The sequence below is a fragment of the Dipteris shenzhenensis genome, chromosome 3 (genome assembly GCF_047967505.1).
Source record: "Dipteris shenzhenensis isolate YYH24624 ecotype China chromosome 3, Dip_SZ_1.0, whole genome shotgun sequence".
Taxonomy (NCBI): domain Eukaryota; kingdom Viridiplantae; phylum Streptophyta; class Polypodiopsida; order Gleicheniales; family Dipteridaceae; genus Dipteris; species Dipteris shenzhenensis.
In genome coordinates this window covers 51,389,363-51,412,133 of record NC_141598.1, presented here as the reverse complement: position 1 = coordinate 51,412,133, position 22,771 = coordinate 51,389,363, and the positions used below count along the sequence as shown (strand labels likewise).

At 44.2% G+C, this 22,771-nt stretch overlaps 1 protein-coding gene across 3 annotated transcripts; it reads left to right on the top strand.

Annotated features, from left to right (window-relative positions):
• The first annotated feature begins 19,575 nt into the window (after positions 1-19,575).
• On the top strand, positions 19,576-21,832 carry ATS9 (non-ATPase subunit 9). Of its 3 annotated transcripts, none has more exons than XM_087402407.1 (2): positions 19,576-19,714; positions 20,047-21,832. In XM_087402407.1, exon 2 carries the CDS (start codon positions 20,182-20,184, stop codon positions 21,457-21,459), a length of 1,278 nt encoding a protein of 425 aa, XP_087258533.1. In that variant the 5' UTR covers positions 19,576-19,714; positions 20,047-20,181; the 3' UTR covers positions 21,460-21,832. The 3 variants fall into 3 exon arrangements, with proteins under 3 accessions (XP_087258533.1, XP_087258528.1, XP_087258539.1); XM_087402402.1 differs by lacking the exon at positions 19,576-19,714 and adding an exon at positions 19,715-19,809; XM_087402413.1 differs by lacking the exon at positions 19,576-19,714 and adding an exon at positions 19,721-19,809 and having other exon boundaries at positions 20,124-21,832.
• The last annotated feature ends 939 nt before the right edge of the window (positions 21,833-22,771 follow it).

Here is a 22,771-nt window from a genome sequence, read left to right as displayed (position 1 = left end):
AGTCTGAATCTGTGTACCCAAGTACACGCATGTCTCCTTTACCAAAGCAAATGCACATCTCCTTGGTACCCTTCATGTACCTCATGATGCACTTAACTGCCTCCCAATGCCTCTTTCCTGGATTAGCCATATACCGGCTAACAACTCCCACTGCAAATGCAATGTCTGGTCTGGTAGCTATCATAGCATACATAAGACTCCCAACTGCTGATGCATAAGGAACCTTGGCCATCATGGCCCTCTCCTCATCTGATTTGGGACTATCTGTATGACTCAGTTTCACATATGGAGGCAATGGAGTACTCACTGCCTTCCCCCCCTCCATATTGAAACACTGCAATACTTTTGTAACATACTCTTTTTGTGAAAGCCAAAGGAGTTTCCTACTCCGATCACGCGTGATGCGCATACCAAGAATATGACCTGCAAGTCCCAAATCCTTCATATCAAAGGCCTCATGCAACTTGGCCTTTAATGCATCTAGCTCATAAGTATTCTTGCTAGCCAATAGCATATCATCCACATATAGTGCCAGGATTATTAGGCTATTATCCTTAGCCCTTTTAGTGTAGAGGCAGTGATCAATTTCACTCCTTCTGAAACCCTGGGACCGAATGAAAGCATCAAACTTCTGATACCATTCTCTAGGCGCTTGCTTAAGACCATAGAGACTCTTCTTCAGCTTGCAAACTAAATGCTCTTTGCCCTTTTCTTCAAAGCCTTCCGGCTGCACCATGTAAATTTCCTCATGCAAATCCCCATGCAAGAAAGCTGTCTTGACATCCATTTGCATAAGCTCCATATCCTCTATTGCCACTAGTCCAAGCATGCATCTAAGTGTGGTCATCTTCACAACCGGAGAGAATATCTCATCAAAGTCCACACCCTTCTCTTGCTTGAATCCTTTAGCAACCAATCGGGCCTTGTACCTAGGCACATCATCACCTGTGACCTTCATTTTGTAGACCCATTTACATGGCAATGCTTTCTTTCCATGTGGCAAAGAAACCAAGTCCCAAGTCTTATTCTTCATAAGTGAACTCATCTCTGATTGCATAGCATACTCCCACTTGCGTTGATCCTCACGCATCATAGCCTCTTTGTAGCAAGAAGGCTCCCCGCAATCAGTAAGCATCACAGAGTCTACCCCTGGAACAAACCTATCAGGCGGTCTAGACACTCTAAATGATCTTCTCAAGGGCATTTCAGCTTGCTGTCCCATTTGCATATCAGCCACATTTGGCTCATCATTTCCACCAATAGATGATCCATCATCTACCCTTGATTGTATACCTGTGGGAGTACTTGGTTGTACCATTTCTTGCACATTTGGTGCATGGACAGCTTGCTGTCTATCAACATATGCAGGTGGATTCACATCCTCGAAAGTGATTCTCCTCATTTCCACATCCCTCATGGGTGCCTTATGCATCTTCTTCTCATTGAAGACCACATCATGCCTGCGTATGATCTTCTTTGCTTCTGGATCCCAGAGACGATAGCCCATCTCTCCACTTTCACCATAACCTAGAAAGATGCATTTCCTAGACTTAGGATCTAGCTTCTTTCGAAGCTCTTTTGGCACATGTGCATATGCCTCACACCCAAATATACGCAAATGAGAGTAAGAGGGCTTCTTGCCACTCCATGCCTCTTCAGGAATACCACCATCCAAACTCTTACTAGGTGATCTATTGATCACATGCACTGCAGTCTTCATTGCCTCAACCCAAAAACCACCAGAAAGACTTGCATTGGAAAGCATGCATTGTAACCTTTCTTGAATGGTACGATTCATCTTTTCTGCAACTGGATTTTGCTCTGGAGTACGAGGGGATGTGAGCTCCCTCTTAATCCCACGTGTATCACAGAAATGTTGAAAGTCATGAGAGAGATACTCTCCACCATTGTCAGTCCGTAGGCATTTAAGCATTCTACCTGACTGATTCTCAACCAAGGCCAACCATTTCTGAAATACCTGGAATACATCACTCTTCCGAGCTATAGCATAAGCCCACACTTTCCTAGTTGCATCATCAATGAATGTCACATAGTATTCGGCCCCGCCTAATGACCGTGTAGGCATGGGACCACATACGTCTGAATGCACCAAATTAAGCATTTCAAACTCTTTCTTTCCCCTTCTTTTATGGGCTGATTTAGTCTGCTTCCCATAGAGACAATGCTCACAAAATTCAAAATCAGAGAAACTCAAATGCGGTACATAACCCAAACGGCATAAGAGTTTCATTCCATTCTGGCTCATGTGCCCCAACCTGCAATGCCACAAAGAAGTGCTTGGCTGCTCGGTTATTGCAACAACATGATCAAATACCCCTGATACATGTAAGGGATACAAAGTCCCACACTTGGCACCCCTAGCCAAAAGCATAGAGCCCTTCTGAATTTTCCAACTCTGAAAGCCAAAAGTGGTGTGAAAACCACCATCATCTAGCTGACCCACTGAAATAAGACTCTTGGTCAGCTTAGGCACATGTCTCACATGTTTCAAAACAAATGCAGACCCATTTGCAAAAGAAAACTTTATGTCACCTGCTCCCACTATGTCACATGCATAGTCATTTCCAAGATGCACACAACCTGTCTTTCCACTATCATAAGTGGAGAACCATTCCCTATGGGGAGTAACATGGAATGAAGCACCAGAATCCAAAATCCAATCCTGGGAATATGCATCATCTGAAGTGGTAAGCAACTCTGCAGATAAAGTAGACATGAAGAGAACGTCATTGTCACTATCATGTGTGACTGCATTGATCTCCTCGATCTTCACTTTTCCTTTGTCCTCCCTTGGACTCTCTTCCTTTTGATTTGCACCCCAATTTGCATTCTTTTTCTTATCCTTTTGTTCTCTTTTCAACTTGTAGCAATCCTTTTTCATATGGCCCTTCTTGCCACAATGGTAACACTCAATGTTCCATGCCCTGGATTTGCTACGAGACTTCCCTCTTTCTTGGGACTTCCCCCTGAACTGTGATCTACCCCTTTGCACATTTAAGGCTGCATCCTGCTTGTTGCCATCCATAGACTTCCGTCTAATCTCCTCGGCCAACAAGCTACCCACAACATCATCAAATTTCAGTACTCCACCAGGTGCAGAATTACTGACGGCTGTACGGAAGGTATCCCATGAGGATGGCAATGAACATAAGAGAAATATTGCCTTAGTCTCTGCATCAAAATTCATTTTCTGAGCCTGAAGCTGGCTGAAAATAATATTGAATTCATTCAAGTGAGAAGCAATGGAGACCCCTTCCTTCATCTGCAGCTCAAACAACCTCTTCATGAGGTAAACTTTATTAGAGGCAGTTTCCTTCTCATAAGTGGCACACAGTTTCTTCCACAAATCTTCCGTAGTCTGCTCATTTACTACTGTGAAATAAACTGACTCTGCAAGATGAAGTCTAATAGTAGACTTTGCTAATGCATCCAACTCATTCCAATCATCCTCAGACATATCCGCAGGCTTAGCTTCAATACCTGCCAAGGGTTTAATCTGCTTCTTTTGAATAAGCACATCCCTTATTTGTTCTTTCCATAAAGAAAAGTTTGTCCCATCAAACTTTTTAATGCTGAAAAACTCCTTTTCAGGCATGGAAGAGGATGCCATGATGCAAATAAAGCAAAATCCCAAATGCTAGTGCCTGCAAGAGAGAATCACACCAAATACCAGGTGCACCCAAATGTGTATGCCACAATAGAGTGAAATATCACCAAAACTCAAAACTCAAAGCATCTGACTCATGTGCATATACTATGCATCCATATGAGCAAATCTGGCCCAAAAGAAAATGCCAATAAGTGCCAAATGACTCAAGCATAAACACTGTCCACTGGCATATGCATCAATTATATCTCATCCAAGAGAGCATAGCACTATCAGTGCATCACCAACAATGTGTCAAAGCTATCCCTCAGCATAAAATAGCATCTATGTGCAAAGCGTCCATAAAAATAGCATCCCACAAGGCAATTTGGGCCTATCAGCGCATCCAACAAGGACCGCAATGCATCCAAATGGCCTATAAATCATCCACTGCAACCCAATGCATACCACAAATGAGCGCACACTGCTCAAACTGCAACCAGAGTGATCTGCATAAGGTATGCTCAAGAAATCATAGTCCCACGGTAATGAGCGCTACTGAAAATAGAACCTGAGATGCTTCAAAACATGGGCGCCATTGCATAATCGGACTCAGCAAGAAAATCTGCAAATATCTCTCTTCTGCCAGAACTCCAAAATCCCAACCGATGAGTGAGAAATGGGAGTCAACACTTATCCACTGCCATGTGGCATAAATCTAAGGTTTCAAAACCTTAGTATGAAAAATGCATAACAGAGAGACGAAATCGAATACACAGAGATTTATAACTCTGAAAATCCTTCATTGAATCGCGCAAGAACTGATAGGTAGGGGTTTTTGGGCGTCCGGAACGCAATGGGACAGACGGTTTTTGAAACCGTGGTCTCAATCACTGGGTCCAACACACGGGCTGAAAAACGTTTTTGGAAACAGAGCTATCTGTAAACTCCACTGGAGTGCGAATGATGAGCAACATAGAAGTTTTAGGACCTCCTGAGTCCACCGGAATTGACAGATCTACAAATGGTTGCTCCAAACTTGAGTTCTAACACCCAGGCAAAAAACGCAGAAACTGACACAGAGAGCCAGAAATCCAATGAAATGATCCCGGATTCAAGAATGAAGGTGTTTCTAAGCTCCTGAAGTAATGTGGACACCAAAATCAAGCAATAGTTGCCTCTATAAGTCAATACGGAGTCTCTGTCATCGAACGGAACAGGGAAAAGCTCAAAAAACGACTTTTTCTTTGAAAGCTCTTAACAGGCTCTCAAAACCACTTCGCAAAGCCAAAGTGACTTTTCCAAAGGTTCCTCCAAGGTCTCTGCACACTCGGATGCAAGTAAAGTCACCCACAAAGCTTCCCACAAAGCTTCTCCTTCCTCCCACAGAGCTGCTGAGCTTCAAGCATTAACGCACGCTCAGCTAGATCACCCGGGCTCTGATACCAGTTGAGAGTGCTCTCAACGGAAGCAAGAACGGAAGAGGGAGAGAGAGCGAGAGAGAGAGACAGAGAGCCACACAAGTTTTGGTGGGTGCAGAACCACCCTAATCTTCTTTTTCATTCATTTATATATGTGTTTGAGTATTGTACATAACTGGGGTTAAGGCACAGTGACCTTTAACCCCCACAGTAGTCTTGGGTAGCTATTGTACTAAAGAGAGAATCAACCTGCGCTGCTCAGGGTCTTGAATATGTTGTGTTGCCTTTGAGCGCGCTCCTCCACAAAATGGTTAAAATCTCGAACTGCCTTGTCGTAAATGGAGACAGTAAGCTATACAAGCTCCAAATTTTCTTGGTGCATGGAGGGTGCAGTAAACACACTTCATCTACTTCTAGCTGCCCATAAACCTTGTAATAGATGGCCATCTCCTCCCTACCCGGAACACATCGCAAAACTTTCATGGTAGCTAGAGTGACTAGTAGACCCTCAGTTGGCAAAATCGATTCAACATCTGCTATCTTCTCCATCTGCACTTCCTTATTTGACACCTCTACCGAAACTCGGATTTGCACTGACGCATCAAAACTATAGCTCGTTTGTATCGCCTGCTCGGTACGTGTTACCTGACTGGAGTGTAGCATCTGTAAAGTTTAAGCAGTGACCCCTTCTCGCCCCTTTGTCTATGAGGTACCTCCCCACCCGAGGCATGTTGGGCTGATGTACTTGCCTTCTCATTCAAAATAGATTGCTTAAGCCCACTAGTTTGTCCATCAGCTCCATCATCGTCTGGTGGCTGTTTGCAAGGTGGGTTGTTAGGATGTTCATCGGGTTTCTAGAGGAGACAAATGACTTGTTGGAGCTACTAAAACTTGTCCAACCTGGCTTGTAATTGTGTGTTCTCCTCCCTTAAAGTGTGCCCTTTTGCAGCCACCTCCCTTAGTCACACGTTCTCCTACTCCAACTCCTTGACTCGGGCTTGAGCTGTTGCTATTGTTTGTTGTCCGAGAGCAGTTGTTGCTTTTTGCACAGGGGCATGTTGTATTTTTACATTCTTTGTCGCAATGGATACAACATTGCCTTGAGCCTTGTTCGTGAGGTCCTTCAGGTGTTCGACCTCGCACTATAGATTGATGTGGTCTGTCTTCAATTTTGTATGCGCGTACTGCAATTGTGCATGTGCGTGGACCAAGTCATCATCATAAATTGCATGTTTGCCTTTCAAGTGCCCCTTCAAGTGCCCCTTCAAAGTCCTACACTCTGCAGCCAGGTCACCTTCAGCCCTATACAAGTTGGTCGTCTGCTCTTCAAAGAACCTGGTCACCTCCTCTTCGTACTTAGCCTATAAGAACAAATTCTGATCCAATACCTGGGGGGGATCTAATGGTTGGCCAGATAGTTCAAAGATTGCACTGCGTAGACCATGTTCTCTCTCAACACTTGCCACTGACTCTCCGTGAGTGACAGTGAGGTTCTGGTGCTCATCCTTAGTGAGCAGCGGGTTGAGAGAAAATGGCTTTATGGGTCCAAGGCTCTGAAGGGGTGTAGGGAGTGGTGGCAAAGTAAGAGGACTAAGTGATGAGCCAGCCCCCCATTGCTTGGCTCTATGCATGGCTTCGACTTCATCTATCTAGACTTCATGTTCTTTTGGTGGTTCCTGATCCACCGTTGCTCTACCTTCATCCATCCCCTTTATTTTGGAGGTGTCCTGTTGGCTATTTCCCTCTAATTTCTCCTGTTCCTTGAGGGTGCCCTCCTCACTATTCCCCCTTGATTATCCTACTTGGAGGTGCCCTCGTTGTTGTTCCCCTTTGGCTTCCCTTCATCTTTTTTCTCATTTGCCGGGCCATCCTATTGCTCTTGTCTTCTTGGGCCCCTTCTCCCTGTTCATCTTGCTACTCCTACTCATCTTCTTAGGCCCCTTCTCCCTGTTCATCTTGTTGTTCCTTATCCTGCTTCTCTTCTCTTGGTCCCACTCTTCACCCTTCTATTCTTTGTCCTGCCCCACTTGGTCACCCTCTTCCTCCTCCTACTCGCCTGCACTTGATGGCCCTGCTCCACCATATGGCAGTGCGCTTGGCCAAGGTACCCAACCAAACATTAAGTGATGATACAGCATGTAGAGATGAGGACCGAGGTTACAATGTGTTTGACCCCTGCTAATTGCTCAGAGCTGGTTTTCAAATGCCTTCTCAAAAAGCAAAAACTAGTCACCTCAACAGGGAGCCGATCCTCCACCGCGGTGACCACTCGGGCCGCATACTGTCAGGAGATGTATCCCATGCTCTTCTTAAGCTCGATGAACTCGAACAGGAACCTGCGAGTTGCCTTCAACCCTTCATCTCCCGCCTTGTTGATGGTATCCCTGTGACGATGAATAGTTTCCTTCTTTAAAGAATGCATCGTAGCGTTTGGCATCTGCCAGCTTCTTGGGATTGGAACGCTGCTTCAATCAAAACACCTTCTTCAATAGCTTAGAGTTGATCTGGACGTGCATTTCATTGATAACGAGGCCATGGTCTTTCTCATCGTAGGAGTCTAGGGTCTCTTTGGCCAACTCCCCATCATAGACATCTTTCCACACGATAGTTGAGCGAACTTCAGGAGCTGGTTCGATGCCAGTGAGAATGTCACTGGAGAAATATTCTATGGGGTGTCGAGAAGAGATGCGAGAGATGTGCTTCCTCTTTTGTTGAACTTAACAATCCATCATCACGATGAAAATGACGAGGCTAGATACACAAAAAGAAGGCTGGGGGGAAAATTGTAGGTGAAGAGTAGATTGGTTTGAAGGGGATAGGAAGCTTAAAGGAACGAACAGACGTGTAAAAAAGAAAGCACATAAGAGCTCAAAGATAACTATTGGAGATGATGAAGACAATGATGATGATGGATACTGAGTGTGCAATTGAATCTAAATAGTAGAGTTCCTGACCAAATGTAGTCGATCAAAATCTGCATCTATAGTTCCTATCAAATCAATGGTTGCATGAGCCTCCCTTGCTTTAGCATGATGTATCTACATTAATAAGCCCTTAACTTAATCATGCCACATGGCAAAACACGATGCATGTTGAGATATGGTGCCATGTGCACATGAATTAGAGGCTAAGGTATGGTATAGGAAAGAATCAAAGTAACCACCCTAGGATGTGGACTACATGTTGTAGAGATGTGGATCAAGGATATCCACAAGGAGAAATGTGGATGAGAGGATCCCACGTGTTGACTATTCTAAGGGCACTCTCTATATAAGAGGCTTATCATGTATTGTAGAATAGAGAAATGCACATTCACTCAAGATTTTGTTTATGAGTCCAAGCTAATCTATCTTGGAACCTAATTGACTTGAGGTATATGTCATGAGCACTCTCTTCATCATGTTTCCACGTAGGTTCCATCCACCTTAGAGCGCTCCATAGATCCCAAGGCACACATGTTTTCTCATGGTATCAGAGCATAGGTCTAGTCTCCTAGATCAATTATAGGCTTGCCTTAGGAGCTCATGTTTTTCTCCTAGGTTAGTTCTAGTTTTAGATTGAGAGTTATCTTCCACGGCAGAGAGAATGTTAGTTTGTTTTGGGGAAGTACCACTCATTGAGAGAGCTTGAGAGCTATTGAATTATGTTCTATTGAGAGAGAGAGAGAGGTTTGTTATTCTTGAGAAATATTTTCGTCATTTTTTTTAGAGAGCTTTCTAGGAGAAGCTTTGAGCCTATCCTACTTTGAGAGGGAGAGCCTATTCTATTTTTGAGAGATAGCCTCTTTACACACACAGAGGCAAAGCGAGACAAAGATGAGCTCTACAATAGAACACTTCACGCTCTAGGCTTCTATAGCGACTACTACAGCTTCAAACAAAGCTCCCAACGTCTTCCTAGCTTCGTTTCTAGTCCGCTCTCTCAGTGTTAGTCCATCTCCATTGCTTGCTTATAAGCCCTGTTGAAGAACGCTGCAAAGGTCATCTCACTAGGCTTCATCCTCAGTCTCCTCTCCTTGCTCGAGCCGCCATAGCCATACAATATCAACTACCCACTATTGCAGGGATTGACTTAGTCTAGCACAACTAAATAGCTCCAAATAGTTCCCGTGCGCATTAGCAGCAGCCCACATGCAAAGGCGACACAAGCAAGACACACAACAAGCAAGCGACTCTCTACAACAAGCCTCTTCAATGGGCTCAGAAGCCGTTGCATGCAACCTACTGCAACAAGCGCCTCCACAAGCTTCCAAGCGTGACTCTCCTCTAAACACTGTAGCTGCAAATAGCAATTTGCTACAATAAACCTCTGCCATCACTCGGTTTCCTCCACCTGCGACTCAGCACAACTACAATTAGCCCACGCATGGCTCCTCTATCCACAATAGCAACAGCTCCACGGGCCTCCACAGCCTAAGCCACGAGCTAGTTCCAACCGTGACAGCCAAGCTCCATCATCTACGACCTTAGTGCCTCCTAAGGATCTTCATCAATGACCTGCTCTAGCACAAGTAGCCCCCGCAACACCACCTCTATAGCCTCATCTGCCTCCACTGCATCGCCGCTTCAACGCCATCATGTAGAGTTTTTCTTCAAAGTCTTTCTTGCTAAGGTTCTCCACAAAATGACACGTGGTAGATAAGATCAAAATCAACCCACTCTAAGCCATGGTTAGGGGTGGTTAAGTTAGTGGGGTTAGGTTCAATTGCTTGGACCATAGTTAAGTTTCTTAGCCTTGGGTTAAAATATTGCCATGTGGTAGAGTGCCACATAAGCATAGAGGCCCTTACTAAGCACAATGTGTAAGCAGCATGTGACTCCCTATGCCACCTCATCATGCCCCCTCTTCTTTACAAAAACTTGGACAAGGCGTAACTTGCAATCCAGGAGGAATTTGCACATGCTCCAAAAAGGAAAAGTGATCGCCTTGTCAAGCTCTACGTGCTTGTCAAGTCATAATCATTGTTAGCAATTAGACACTGCCATTGAAGCAAAAAGAAGCTTATGGTAAGACCTTTGCAACAAATGCTAAAGCGATGCATGAATCCAAAAAGCATGCCAAAAGCACAAGTGCATGAGATGACCATATCACAGAGCATGGCATCCACACATAAATCATTGAGGCACATGAAAGAACAAAGCATCATGCATCAAGCTACATCAAGCAAAGAAGAGAACGCCATTGACATCAAGCATTGAGAAGCAACAACCTTGCCACCTCTAGCCCACATGTTTGTAAATCAAACCTGACCACCTGAGAGTAGCTATGAAAGCACCCATAAAAGCCACACTTGACCACCTTAAGTAGCAATGTATCCACTAAGGGGAGGTGATGGAATGTAAACTCACATCTGACCACCTTGGGGTAGCCAATGGATCATGGCACCAAGGGGAGGTGTTGAGATATGGTGCCATGTGCACATGAATTAGAGGCTAAGGGAGGGCTAAGGTATGGTATAAGAAAGCATCAAAGTAGCCACCCTAGGATGTGGACTACATAATGTGGAGATGTGGATCAAGGATATCCACAAGGAGAAATGTGGATGAGAGGATCCCACATGTGTCGACTATTCTAAGGGCACTCTCTATATAAGAGGCCTATCATGTATTGTTGAATAAAGAAATGCACATTCACTCAAGATTCTGTTTATGAGTCCAAGCTAATGTATCTTAGAACCTAATTGACTTGAGGTACATGTCATGAGCACTCTCTTCATCATGTTTCCACAAAGGTTCCATCCACCTTAGAGCGCTCCATAGATCCTGAGGCGCACATGTTTTCTCAATGCATTTGGTCCACCATAATTAAACAACTAGCTGGCATGCTGTCTTGCGAAAAATTCACCAAGGCATTGTCAACCGAGTGATTTGTTTTCGAGTTCCATATATCTGAAGAACTCAATGCTTGGTATGGCTTTACTTTGCTTCCATTGTACAACTCAAAAAACACATCTTTTTCCAAATCTGCGAGTTGCAATGTCCCATTATAAAAAACTTCCACCAACCGGTAGGATCCATTCCCAGCTAAAAATTGGTTATGATAGGCCCCAACTTAGCAGTGTAGAGCAACACGAGCATTCCCTTCTTTAGATGCTTACACACATATATGTCGATCGTGCCATGCTTTCCTTCTGCATTGTATCACCACCTTGAATTGCAGCTTTGGCTCCTTGGGCACCTTGAGAGCTTGGTAGTGGAAAGCGTGGTAGAAGGTTCCTACCCAATCCATTACTTTCCTTGTGACTAGGCAGCTTAGAGGTGCAACTCATCTAGGTGGTTTAGCTCTGATGCAATCGCCCTTGATTACCTCTGATTCACCTAAATGATGCTCGACAGCAACGCGAAGACTCGAAACTACAAACTACAAGGGAACAATCGCATCCAGGTGAAAGGCCATTCGAAAAGGTGTAAGGTTTGTAAGTACCTTGTAAGTAGTATGATAAGTCCATAAGCAGAGTGGAGCTTGGATCCCATTCACCTTTAGCAGATTGCACTGTCTTAGTGAGAATGAGTTTCAATGTTTTTGTTAGTGGACTCAGCTTCACCATTACCACGAGCATAGTAAGTAGTGGAGACTGTATGCATGATCTTGAATTCCTTTTTAAGCAATCGCATTACACAATTGAGGAAATGTATACCTTGATCAATGACAAGATGTAGAGGGTATCCATTTCATAGACAAACTTAACTGTGCTTTGAGCCGAATTGTCTCTAAGTGCCTTAGCTTCTGCCCACTTAGTAGCATAGTCAGTGGCGACGAGTATATACTTGTTTTGAGTGAACTTTGCGGCTTTAAAAGGACCAACAAAATCCAAACCCCAATGTTGAAAGGCTTCCCATGGTCGGGTGGGTTGCAAAGGCATAGACTGATTAGCTAATAACCGTCCAATGCGTTGACATGCATCACATTGCATACATATAATTTGAGTATCTTTGAATAGTGTCTCCCACCATAATCCTGCTTGTAAGACTTTTCAAGCAATTAGCTCGCCTTGAAAGTGTCCTCTTGATAGACCTGAGTGAGCCTCCTATAACACCACTATACGTTCATGGGGTAACACCCATCGGCATGTTGTCGTCGATAGAGCTGGGCACCAATGAGAGTGCATTTCCATGCCTAGAGAGTGAGTTGCTTGCGCTTATCTCAAGGCATAGTGTCTAGACAAGTAATCTACCAAATCGGCATATAATCAATTGCAAACAAGTTAGCATCTGGTAATTCCATGTCCACTCCATGTGTTTGCTCGGGTGCTGGTAACCTAGACAAACAATCAACTCCCACATGGCTCTTACCTAGTTTATGAATAATTTTGAAGTTGAACTCCTATAGCAGAAGCATCCAAGGAACAAGCTGTCCTTGAATGACACTCTTGTTAATAAGATATAGTAAAGCCTGATGGTCCACATGGAACACAAAGGGATTTTCGAGTAAATAATGCCTTAGTTTCTGGACACTAAAAATCATGCCTTAAGCTTTTCGCTCAGTAGTGCTATAGTTTGACTCAGTAGTCGTTAGCAACCTGCTAGCATAATATACTAGATAGTCCAATCGACCATCTAGCTAAGCTAGAATAATACCCAAAGCATAACCAGAAGCATCCACATGTACATGAAAGATGACCTTCCATCTTGGTTGTCTGAGGATTGGAGTAGCCAATGCTCAGTTTTTCAAATCATTGAAAACTATAGTCAACTTCGCATTCCATTCAAACTTAGTATCCTTTTTTGTTAATTCATTCAAGGGCATTGCAATCTTGGCAAAGTCCTTGATGAACCTGTGATAGAAACTAATAAACCCGACAAAAGAACGTAATTGAGTTAACTTATGAGGTTTAGGCATCTGCTGTATGACTTTTAATTTACCTGGCTCGGTTCTGAGTCCATCCTTAGAAATAACATGATCGAGCAGTATTCCAACTCAGACATAAAACACACTCTTAGCAGAATTCAAAGAGATACCCACTTGTCTGCATCTCAAAAAAACCTTCTCAAGGTATCCCAGGCGATCAATATCCAAGGAATACACACAGAAATCATCTAAGTAAATTGCAATGAACTCGGTGAGGTAATCTCTGAAGGAACTTCCACCATAAACTTTTGAAAAGTTGACAGGGCATTTCTCAATCCAAAAGAATCACTTTGGTAGCATAAGCACCCCACTTTGCAATAAAAGCAGTTTTTGATCGATCCTCTGGAGCCACTATAATCTGATTATACCCACTATAGCGATCCATAAATGAGTACATCTCATGTCCTGCAACTTGATCCAAAATTCCATTAGTGAAAGGTATGGGAAATTCTCTCTCTCTCTCTCTCTCTCACACACACACACACACACACACTTTTTTTTTTGGTAAAATCCAGTGCATTGTATTTATATTGTCATAACTTAGAGGGAAAGTCTCCAAGATGGAGAGTATCCCACAGAATCAGAAGCATAAAAAGAAAAGCTCAATGCAAGATGCATGTATATCACCCTCATGGCAGGCATCATATAAAGATTGCCGCAATGAGGCTCTAAAAGATTCATATGACTTTTGAAACTGGCGGCCCAAGTATGCCAAATTATGCTCTTCCCAGATTGTCCAAAGAGCCCAATATCTCACCGATGAGAAAAAGAGTGAGTATTGAGATAAAGGCCTCCTAAATCTGCCAAATAACCAAAAATGTTTCCCAAATATGTGACTCGGGAAACGGAGGCGAAGATGATCTGAAATTTTCCCAAGGAGGTTCCGAGTAGACGGGCAATGCCAAAGCAAATGAGGGACAGTCTCTGAAGGAGCGTGACACCGTAAGCAGGTGGGTGGTGCAATGTGACATTTGGCAAGTGTGATTCCCACTGACAATGTGCCGGTCATGCATCTCCAAAGAAAAAGTCTTTGTTTCAAAGGCATTTTACACCTCCATAATAGTCAGAGATTCTTCCGCCACCATGAAAGGGGCTGCCTGATATGCCACAGAGTATTAGCATATTGATGAATCCAAGGGGCAGGCTGAAGAAGCTTGTAGACTTTGATGGAGGTCAAAATAGGCAGAGGAATAGGACGAGAGCATGTAGCAGAGGGGTACAATTGCCAATCCATAAGCCTGTCTGTGTCAGCCACAGGGGGAATAGGTGGAAAAGGATGCAAGAGATCAGCAAATTTCTTCCATATTAATCTGTGATGCATTCCTAATGCATAAGAGGCAGTGGGGAAAAGATAAGACATGGCCATGATCATCTACCACATCATTGATGTATCTAATTCCCAATTTCATGAGATTATATGCCCAAACCGGTTCCTGTAAAGCAAGTGGAATGTCAAAGATGGCACTCCAATGAATACTTTCTTTCCTCATTGAGTTTGTCCCCAAATGATTATCAGGAGCCCATTTGACTTTAGAAAGCACTTGTTTCCAGTCCAGTATCAGAGCAGTAGAGAAAGGGCATCTAGGAATCTTCCCTACAAATCTCCCAATGACAACCTCCCAATGATCAGTAGTCCAATGGCCATAAGTATTTGTCCTCATGTTGACACACATGGATGCTATCATGCAAGTGCATGGCTGTTTTTGACGGAAAAAGGTATGGAGCATAGTCGCCTTCCTTGAAAGCACATGATATCTGATATTTAGAACATTAAGTCCTCCATGCATCCTAGGGGAGCACACCATTTCCATCTTCAGCAATCTCAATGCTTTCATAGCAGTTTTTGTCTTCCATAACAGCTCCATAGCTTGAGACATAAAGGCTGAGATATCTCTAGAGGACCAATGTAGTAAAGGCAAAAAGAACTGAACATAAGACATTACAATAGACTGTACTATTCTGAGCCTGACATGAAGTGGCCAAGTAGAAATTTTCCAATATTCCAATTTATGTTGAAGTCTTTGGAAGATCCATTTTAGCTGCTGCTTTCTGGTGATATGCCATCCTATAGGATATCCCAAATGCCTGACTACATCTTTGGAATGCACTATCTGACTAGGCCAGAGAATAGAATGCCAGTCACATTGTTTCAGGGGAAGCAATTTGGATTTGTCAAAGTTGACATGCAATCCCGCTGCTAATCCATACAATGATAATGTGGTCATAAGCATGCGGACTTCCCGAGGAGAGTTCTGTGGCATAAAGAAGGAATCATCAGCATATGCCTGTGCCAAAAAAGATGCAGCCCCAGGGATTTTAGGACCAGTCATCTGTCCTGTGCTTGTAAGATGATCAAGATACATCAGGAGGGGATGAGTCGCAATGGCATAGAAAAGAGCACTAAGGGGGCAGCCCTGTCTGACTGATCTACCCAATATCCATGACCGAGATAGATGACTTCCGACAATGCACTGGGAAGTAGAGCCAGAATAAAGCCAATAAATTGCATTTGCTATCTTGGGACCAAAGCCCAGCTTTGTCATGGTTTGAGAGAGAAAATCCCATTGTACAGTGTCAAATGCCTTAGTGATATCTACCTGCAATATGAGCACATCTTGATTCGAGTACTTAGCATATTCAATTGCAGTCAATGCATTGGAGATATTGTCATGGATTTGTCTTCGCGGCACAAACCCATACTGATGAGGATGAAGGCCCGCATTTAGTATCCCATGAAGCCTATACACAATCATTTTGGCAATGAGTTTGTAAACTACAGGCATCAAAGTAATAGGCCTCCAATCTGACATATGATCATAGAGATTTTTTTTTGGCACAAGTTTGATTATGCCATGCTTCCAAAGGTGCAGCAATTGATTTTCTTGCCAGGCAACATTGATCATTTGTAAGAGAACATCTTTCAAATCATCCCAAAAAGAAATATAAAATTCCACCGTAAGACCATCCCAGCCAGGGGACTTGTATTTGCCGAGATGGGACAATGCATTATCAAGTTCCGTGTCAGTAAAAGGTCTCTCAAATAAAAGAGCATCATCCATTTCCACTATCCCAGAAACATATTGAAGAAATTCAGTCCTTGCATCAGTCATTTGATTTGATGGGGAGCCAGGGGTAGAGAACAGTGTCTGGAAGTAATTTTGGCATTCATCTTGGAGATCAGAGAAAGAGTGCGTCCAAGAGCTATCTAGTTTCCTTACCCTTAGACATGAGTTTTTCTTTCGAGTGGCATGCAGGCCCTGGAAGAAGGCTTTTGATGAGCAGCCCTTATCCATGAGGGGCTTCATTCTTGCTCTAATCTGCCATTTGTGCAATTTCCACTGATCATTATCAGTCAGTTTGATCCGGGCTTGTGAGAGGGAATCATTTTCTGATTTAGAGAGAGGCCTTAAATGTGAAAATTCAGTCAACTGTTGTGCTGTCCTTTTTGCCCATTTGACCTCATTCCTCCATGTAGCCTCCTGAGCATGCAAAAGCAAGGGATGAGTTGCAAATCTGATAATTTGCTAGAAATATTGATGTCGAAGATAAGCCTAATTAACATGCAGTAATCTGCTGGAGAGAGTCGGCAAATCATCCAGTGGCATACCAAATTGCAAATTTAACCATAATGGGGCATGATCTGACAAGCCCAATGAGAAATCTATGAGGAGATGAAGGCTAAAATCTGCATATTGTTGTGGATAGAACAAATACCATCTGTCAAGCCTTGCCCAGTATGTGGTAAATGCATTATGATGGAAAGTATATCCGGGCACTGACCCTTGTAGAAGTAGCCATAAATCTTCAGCCTGCACAGAAAGAAGCATGCTATCCCATTTCTGTCTTTCCGATGAAAGCATATGAGATCTTGAAGTGGTGTTATCTCTCAGTAGAGGAGAATTGTTAAAATCTCCACAGATAAATGCATTGGATCTCCATGGATATTTGCTTAAAGAATCCCATAGAGAAGCCCTCACGGCAGAGGTATGGGAGGCATAAATTGATGCAAGCTCAAGAATGTCACCATTGACATTACATTGTATGACTATCCATCAGCCACTGCTGTCATTGAATGCTAACTGAGGCTCCAGCTCATGTCTGACCATTATGCATACACCTGAGTAGGTAGTGGTACTAGCATAATATATATCATAGCCGCCAAAGTGATCATGATGACCAGCCTTAGAGTGTTGATTATGCTCTTGCAAGCAAACAATATCTGGCTGCATTTTATGTACATAATTCCAGAAAAGCCTCCACTTTGAGACATTGCAGAGGCTCTGTACATTGTATGTAAAGCACTTAAGTGTTTGATGCATGAAAGAGATATATATAGGAAAGTATAAGTATGAAACAAGATATCAGAGAGGCAAAGCCTCTGCCTGCATGGGTTGCAGGCTTTCATGATCCATAAAAGATATGGCATTCTCCCCTTCTTCAGAATCACATATGGGGATACCCTTCTTCAAAACCCCCACCCAATTTGAAGGACAGGAGCTGAAGTAGAAGCCTGTCCTGGTAAGGGAGAGGAAGCATCCCATTGCCGAGATTGAAAGGGGCGTTGCTTCAATACAACCACCTTCTTAGGCTGTTGAAAACCATCCCGATCTGTCCCCACAGATTCCTTCATCTTCTCTTTTTCTTTTTCTTTCCCTTTTCCAACAAGCGATTGCACCTGATTAACTGGTTTAGCATTCTTTGCTCCATTTCGATTTGCTGCCTTGGCTTGCAAATTCTCATTCTTTTCCCTTGTCTGAGGCGGCAAGGCATTAGGAGGGGGTTGATGTAGAACCATTGGAGAGGCTAGATGCCCAAAATTGTGGCAGGCAAAGCAAGCGCCTGCAAATACACCCCATTTCAAGTCAAAAAACTTTTTCCCCAATTGCACACCCTCAACTTCCACTGCAATAGAAGGACGGGTAGGTATGTCAGTGTCCCAGAGGATGCAAAATCTGTTACGATTTCCCATGGGGCGTGGAGGACAAATGACCTGTCCCAATGAAGCGGCCAGGCCAGGCAATTCTTCATGCATATAATCCGGGAAGTTAACAACCTCAACCCATACAGGACAATGATGGCGTATAAGACTTTGGTAATCCTTGTTTGGGGACCAAGGCATGGCATGTACCATCTGCTTCCCATAGAAGAGGGGAGAAAGCTCAAGGAGCCTCTGCTTGCACAAAGCATCTGATAAATGCACCTCATAAAAGCCTCTGGAGGCAAAATAGACACCCTCTACAAAACATCCTCCAAGGATAGACTTGATCCATTGTGCAACATCACTGGCGGTTGGGATTCTTCCTGGAAAGAAAATAATTACCGCGGTTTGAGATAGCTTCCTGAGAGGATTCACAAGGGAGGGCAATTTCAATTTGTAAATGACCTCCGGAACTGGTTTGCCCCATTCCTGTCGTGACTGCTGAAAGTCATCCTTAAGTGTATCAAACACATATTGAGCTTCCATAGTAAGCTCATCATCCTGTGATGCAGGCTGAGAAGGACGACACTTGGCATCTGCAGATCTTTCTTTTCTAGCATATGTACAGACATCGGAACCTGAAGCCATGATTGAGATATGGCAAAGCAAGGAAGAAATAGAGTGAAAGACAAAGCAGACAGAGAAAATGTACGGAAAGGCACAGGGAGAAGGTGCAGAACAGTACGGCAGAGGCTGTACGGAAAAGCTGTACGGAAGGCCTTATACGGGATAGGCTGTACGGAACAGCAGGAAGAAACTGTACGGAAAGTACTGTACGGACAAAGGGGTGCTGTACGGAAAAACCTGTACGGAGGATCGTACACGGGATGAACTGTACGGAGCAGCGGGAAAGCTATACGGGGATTCTGTACGGACAAAGGAGTGCTGACGAAAATGTATGAAATTGTACAGGAAGAAGCAGGGTGGTATGGGGAAGCTGAGTACACTGACGGTGTCGCGTCGTACAGAAGGGCTGACAATAAAAGTACAGACGTACGGAAAGACGATGAACTGTACGGTCCTACACGTCGGGAGAGTCCGTACGGCGATCGTACGGATGTACGAACGGAGGGGGAGATAACCTAGGAGGGTATCGGGCGCCTGCACTCACCGGCGCTCATCGTCGCTCACCTCTCACACACACACACACACACACACAAGATGGTGATGATGGTTAAAAAGGTAATTGGCACATTGGGATTTCTTTTTGGGCCATTTCTAAACATTTCTTGGCTGGGGGTCGATCTAGTAAAATGGTTGCTTAAACTAGAGAATTGATTACTTGTAAAGGGTCGGTGATTTTGTGGGCCAATTGTAGTGAGTTGACTATTGTCGACCATGTTGAATATAGCAAGAAAGAGCTAGTGAATGGTGTGGAAGGGTTACTGTCCACACACACACACACACACACACACACACACACACACGTGCGCACGCACATCCACGCACATGCATATGTGTAGTGCACACACAGACATGTGCTTGTGTGTGCACACACGCATGCACACGGATTTCGGTCCTTGTAAACCAGAGGCATTGCCGAGAACTACTCTTCATGTAAGAGCACCTGGAGCGAACACGGGCCATCCATGGCGCATGTGAACGTACATTCCGATCGCGAAACATGTGGGGAGCAACAAGCGAGAAAGGGCAAGAGAGAGAGAGAGAGAGGGAGAGAGAGAGGTTGGGTTGGGGGAAGGTGAGATGGGAGGGGTTTGGTTGGGGTTAAGAGCATTGAGTGGAAGTGAAGTGAAGGGAAAGCAAAAGGCATCTAAACAAAAGGTGAATAAAGAGTTGATTATTATTATAATTACCAAAAAAAAAAAAGAATGCAAGAAGACTATCATCTCTGAGCTCCAGGTCTCGTTTTAGGGTTTCTTCCTTTCCTTCTCTTCAGATCGATCTTCTCTCGCTTCCATCTGGTGTTTTGGAGCCGCATTCCTGCAGATTTTCGTGTACAAATCCGTCTTCCTTTCATTCTCCTTTTGCAATTGCTTTTTTAATCGCTAGATTTTGTGCAGTACCTTGTCGTTCCGATGTTTTGAACCGCTTTTCTGTTGTTGCCACACCTTTCGTAGACGCTCTCTTCCTTTCAGTTTTTTGTGGAGATTTCGTCTGGAAATCGGTCTTCCAAAACATCTTTCTGTTATCAAATCGGTCGCAAACGCTCGTCCTTTCGGTTTTTTGTGCAGATTTCGTCAAGAAATCCGCAGATTTTGTGCAGAAATCGGTCGCAGTTTCGCTTACTCCCTGCATTTCTCTCTTGTAGGACGACCTGAGTATCAACGGTCCACGCAAGCCTTCCTGACGCTCCAGCTACCACAGCCATGTCTTCGGGTTCTGCTCTACCTGCCACTACGGACTCCCTTGCTTGCGCGCAGGAGCTGCAGCACACGAACCCCCTTCAGGCTATCGCCCTCCTTCGCCAAATCATCGACAATCCTTCTTCCTCTTCTGAGGCCCTCCGTATAAAGGAGCAGGCAATCTCCAACCTTTCGGATCTCCTTTCGCAGGAGAGGAAGGGAGAGGAACTTCGTAGCCTCCTCACAGATTTGCGACCTTTCTTTTCCGTCATTCCGAAGGCTAAGACTGCTAAGATTGTCCGAGGTATCATCGATGCTGTTGCCAAGATTCCTGGCACTTCCGAACTGCAGATATTACTCTGTCGAGAGATGGTCGAATGGACTCGTGCGGAGAAGAGAACTTTCTTAAGGCAGCGAGTGGAGGCCAGGCTCGCAGCTCTACTGATGGAAAGCAAGGAGTATTCGGAAGCACTTACCCTGCTGACCAATCTGGTGCGGGAGGTCCGTAGGCTAGATGATAAGTTGCTTCTTGTGGACATCGACCTGTTGGAAAGTAAGCTGCATTTTTCATTGAGAAACTTGCCAAAAGCGAAGGCAGCACTCACGGCGGCTAGGACAGCGGCGAACGCTATCTACGTACCGCCGGCACAGCAAGGTACTATTGATTTACAAAGTGGCATCCTTCACGCGGAGGAGAAGGATTACAAGACCGCGTTCAGCTATTTTTTTGAAGCCTTTGAGGCGTTCAATGCTTTGGATGATGCTCGGGCCGTCTTTAGCCTCAAGTACATGCTTCTTTGCAAGATCATGACGAATCAAGCAGACGATGTGGCTGGGCTGATATCTTCAAAGGCTGGACTTAAATACACAGGGGTGGAATTGGACGCCATGAAAGCTGTCGCCGAGGCTTACAGTAAAAGATCACTCAAAGACTTTGAGGAAGCGTTGAATGCATATAGGGAGCAGCTGGAGGAGGACCCCATCGTCCACAGACACCTTTCTTCTCTATATGACACACTTTTGGAGCAGAATCTGTGTAGGCTTATTGAGCCTTTTTCACGGGTGGAAATTGAGCATATATCAGAACTCATTGGCCTACCAATAGACACCGTTGAAAACAAGCTTTCTCAAATGATTCTTGATAAGAAGATTGCAGGAACCTTAGATCAAGGGGCAGGCTGCCTAATTATTTTTGAGGACCCAAAGGCAGATGGTATATTTACTGCTACGCTGGATACCATTTCAAACATCAGTAAGGTGGTTGATAGCTTGTATTTGAGATCTGCAAAGATTATGGCCTGAGCCATTACAGTTTTGGGTGGTACTTTTGGGTTTGAACGCTGATTTGGAACAGAGAACAGACTGTATATGCTGATTTCTAATATCATAGAAACCTTGTTTACTGTTTATGTTGAAAGGCGGTGGATACCTAGTCTTTACCCGTGCTGGCTCTTTAAAGATCAATCAAGTTGATCGTAAACCCAGGATTAAAATAGCATTAAAAAACGTTTTATAAAATTAGAGTATACTTTTTGATATAGTCCTGAAATTTGGTGACTAGCAACGCTTTATTTTGCAAGGGTTGTTAGCTGTGCGAAAGACAGGTTATATTTTTTTGAAGAAAACTTGTAACCACTCGTCAAGTTCGGGAAATATTGAGGAGATTTGAGGTATATTTGACAAGTCTAGTACATATCTGCGATTTTACTTACCGTTCTGCAACCTTTGGGGAGAAAATGAGTAAGACGTAGTCTTGGATTTTCTTCTTGAAATTCTATCATGTGCTTGTATAAACTTCATGGGACTTTTTTTTGCTGGAAGCCTTCTATGCTGTTGCGTCCAAATTGGATCTAGAACCATGATTTCACACACAGCAGTCGATGTGGCACCCTGTCAGCTGCCCTGGGTGGTGGCCCTCTGATCAGTCCTTGTGGCAATGCTTCGCTCGACCTACAGTGCTTCTCTCTCACCTGTATTGCTCAAGCCCCCTTTGTCCTTATTTGAGGGCTCAGAGGTGGGGCATTGCCCCCAATACTCCTATACCCCCTCCCAATGACACACCATGGTCTGATACCAACTCTGTCGAAGAGAAGCTTCATCCGCTCCCATGCAAAGCTCTCAGGAACAAGTCGTAGATGTTGTCATCTAGTCCACCAACCTGCTCCTCTAGTACGTCTAGGTCCTGCTCCCATCATTTATATGAACAACTGGGTAAAAAAATAGAACCATCGCAACACCACCCACTGGTGGCATTGCTGATCCAACTCACGAATACCCAGAATCTTTGAGATACTTATGCGGCACCATGTCCATCCAGTGTTGGGTCCATCCAGTTGCCCTTTTGATTACAACCTACCATGTGGGAGCCAACCTCGTCAGGCCCTCAAATTGGCCCCACAGATTGGCCGACCATTCTGCTGATTGGTCGATTTTTTCTAGGCCTATTTAATTCTCGGCAGCCTATTTAAAACTCTGTCTAGGCCTATTTAAAGCTCTTGTTAGCCTCTTCTCTGGGCCCTTTCTGCTAGACCTTCTTGCCCCAGCCTTGGCTCATCCCACCATTTTTGTTGATCTTCCTCCTCTGCCAACGGTGCTCTGTGCTCTCCTCATACAG